Genomic DNA, 2500 nt, shown 5'->3' on the forward strand with positions numbered 1-2500 from the left:
TAACTAAGTGGTCCCTCGGCGCATTGGCAAAGGAGGAAAGGTGACCGTGGCAGCGCCCTTTCCTCTGACCCAGGCAGGCGGGAGCAGATGTCACGAAGGGGGCGTGGCTTGCATCCGTGATTAGAATTGCAAACGCAGAAGCACAAGGGGGCCATGGAGACCACGTGACTTGCTTCTAAACACATGGCTTGGAGATATAGTGTATATTAGCATGTATATGATATGCTATAGTGAGAGTGAGAAATAGATAGATAGATAAAGAGAGAGAGAGACAGATAGATAGATAGATGGATAGATAAATAGATAGAGAGAAAGAGAGAAAGAGAGAAAGAGAGAGAGAAGAGAGAGAGAAGAGAAAGAAAGAGAGAAAGAAAGAGAGAAAGAGAGAGAGAAGAGAAAGAAAGAGAGAAAGAAAGAGAGAAAGAAAGAGAGAAAGAAAGAGAGAGAGAGTGGGAGGGAGACAGATAGACAGAGACAGAAAGAGAGACAGAGAGAGAGAGAGAGAGAGAGAGAGAGAGAGAGAGAGAGAGAGAGAGAGAGAGAGAGAGAGAGAGAGAGAGAGAGAGAGAGAGAGAGAGAGAGAGAGAGAGAGAGAGAGAGAGAGAGAGAGAGAGAGAGAGAGAGAGAGAGAGAGAGAGAGAGAGAGATACACTAACAAACAGGTATGTAAATATATAATATGCATTCAACAGTCCCTTTTCATCATACATTGCTTTTATTTTTCATTTACAAAAACTGTAATGCTGCACAAGGAAACTGTCATCAAAACCGCACATCTTATGCCTTTAAATCTCGGATCGTTGACGGCATTTGAATCCTTCGCAAAATACTCTCCGGCTAACTTGCAGAACAAGAAAAAAGAAAAAGAAAATAAAGGTTGCTCTGACGCATGTTGCCTAAATTTTAAGTTTGGGAATTCTCAAGCGGCTGGCAACGAGGCCATCTTGGATTTGTCTCCATCTTTTTTTCTTCCTGTGGCACTAGATGCCGCGGATGCTTCGTTTCGGCGACCAGAGCGGGTGGGAGTGTCTCCTTTTTCTCTTGATTTGCTCGGGAGACCTGACTCAGGCGAAGCTTTGTCCCGATCCAATGGGCTACTTTGCACTTGCACGACTTTTTTGGATTGGAATGCCTTTTCCAGGTCTTGCAGTGTCCGGCCTTTTGTCTCGGGCACGAAGAACAGGACCAACAAGCCGATGATCAAATTCGAGGTTCCAAACACAATCAGAGTCAAGCCGAGACCAAGAGACGATATCACTTTCAAAAACACGAAGTTTACGGCAAAGTAAGTTACTGAGTACCCAAAAGTGATCGCAGCAGCCCCCAGGGACCTGACGGGCGTTGGCAGGAGCTCGCCAAGGTAGGCCCAAGGAATGGGTCCCACACCGATCCCGTAACTGATCACGAACACTATCACGGACGCCAGGGGGACCCACGCGGCCCCCTCCACCTCCAGGAAGAGGAAGGCTCCGGCGACGCCCTCCGACACTGCGCAGATCACTGCTGTGGCCACAAGGAGGGGCTTGCGACCCACCAGATCCAAAGTGCAAGCAGACACGCAAGTGCTAGCCAGGCGAGCAACACCGACGATCACTGTGCAGTAGAAAGCGTCAAATTGTACTCCCGCGCGACGGAACATGTACACGGTGTAGTTGAACACCGGCCCTTTGCCCCCGAGTTCTCTCAGGACGAACACACTCAGCATCAACACCACCGGGATGGCGTTGTGTGCCTTGCGAAGCTCCCTCGCCTAAAAAAGGGAAAAAAGTCTCATTTTCTTGTTTCTCAACACTTTTCCTTTATCAATCTCTCCTATGTGTCAAGAATTGCCAACGATTAGTAAAACGTAAATAACGTCACTAGGAATCGCGCATGCAGCCATTAATAATGTATCTACCTTGTTAAGTAAATCATTACCTGGTCCTTGACTTCGCTTTGTCTGAGGGTCGTCGTGCTCCTAATTGCCTCCAGTTCCCCAGCCACATTGCCGTCACGACCCAGAAGAAGTCTCAAGGATCTCTCGGCTGCGTCGACTTTTTTCTTTCTTACCAGCCAATAAGGAGACTGCCAAAGGAAAAATCCTATTTAGAAATACAATCTAAACAGATGCATTACCTAATACTTCATCTAGGATCGGATTTAGAGATCTTGTGGCTGAAAATATCAGATTAATACAGTGCTTCACAAAAATGAAATTCAGGCAAACTCAGGTGAACCATTTCCTACTTCCCCATTTTGAAAGATAAGAAACAGACCTCTGGTACAAGCAATATCATCAGAGATAAGGGCAAGAAGGGAGCAGCGGAAACAGCAGTAGCCATGTCCCAGGGCAGCAGAGAAGCCAGCAGGTAGGACGCCAGCAATCCAACGCAGGCGAACAGCTCTGGCAGGACCGACGCTAGACCCCTGATCCTTGGGGGACACAACTCCGCTACCAAGGGCTGCACCACCGTGTACATCACCGCGGTAATTGACGCCAGGAAAGCTCTGCCGAGGTACA

The 2500-nt window shown here is 47.8% G+C and overlaps 1 protein-coding gene across 1 annotated transcript in view; it reads right to left on the reverse strand.

Moving 5' to 3' along the window:
- Positions 1–696: 696 nt before the first annotated feature.
- Positions 697–2500, reverse strand: part of LOC113822898 (facilitated trehalose transporter Tret1) — a 3783-nt gene continuing 1979 nt past the window's right edge. Inside the window, exons 4-6 of the mRNA XM_027375426.2 lie at positions 2256–2500; positions 1918–2064; positions 697–1750 (exon numbers count right to left, since the gene is read on the reverse strand). The exon at positions 2256–2500 is cut by the window's right edge and continues 150 nt beyond it. Coding sequence (XP_027231227.2) covers positions 920–1750; positions 1918–2064; positions 2256–2500 — 1223 coding nt within the window. The 3' untranslated portion in view covers positions 697–919. The remainder of the gene's footprint in view (positions 1751–1917; positions 2065–2255) is intronic.

The sequence above is a fragment of the Penaeus vannamei genome, chromosome 11, assembly GCF_042767895.1.
Source record: "Penaeus vannamei isolate JL-2024 chromosome 11, ASM4276789v1, whole genome shotgun sequence".
Taxonomy (NCBI): Eukaryota; Metazoa; Arthropoda; class Malacostraca; order Decapoda; family Penaeidae; genus Penaeus; species Penaeus vannamei.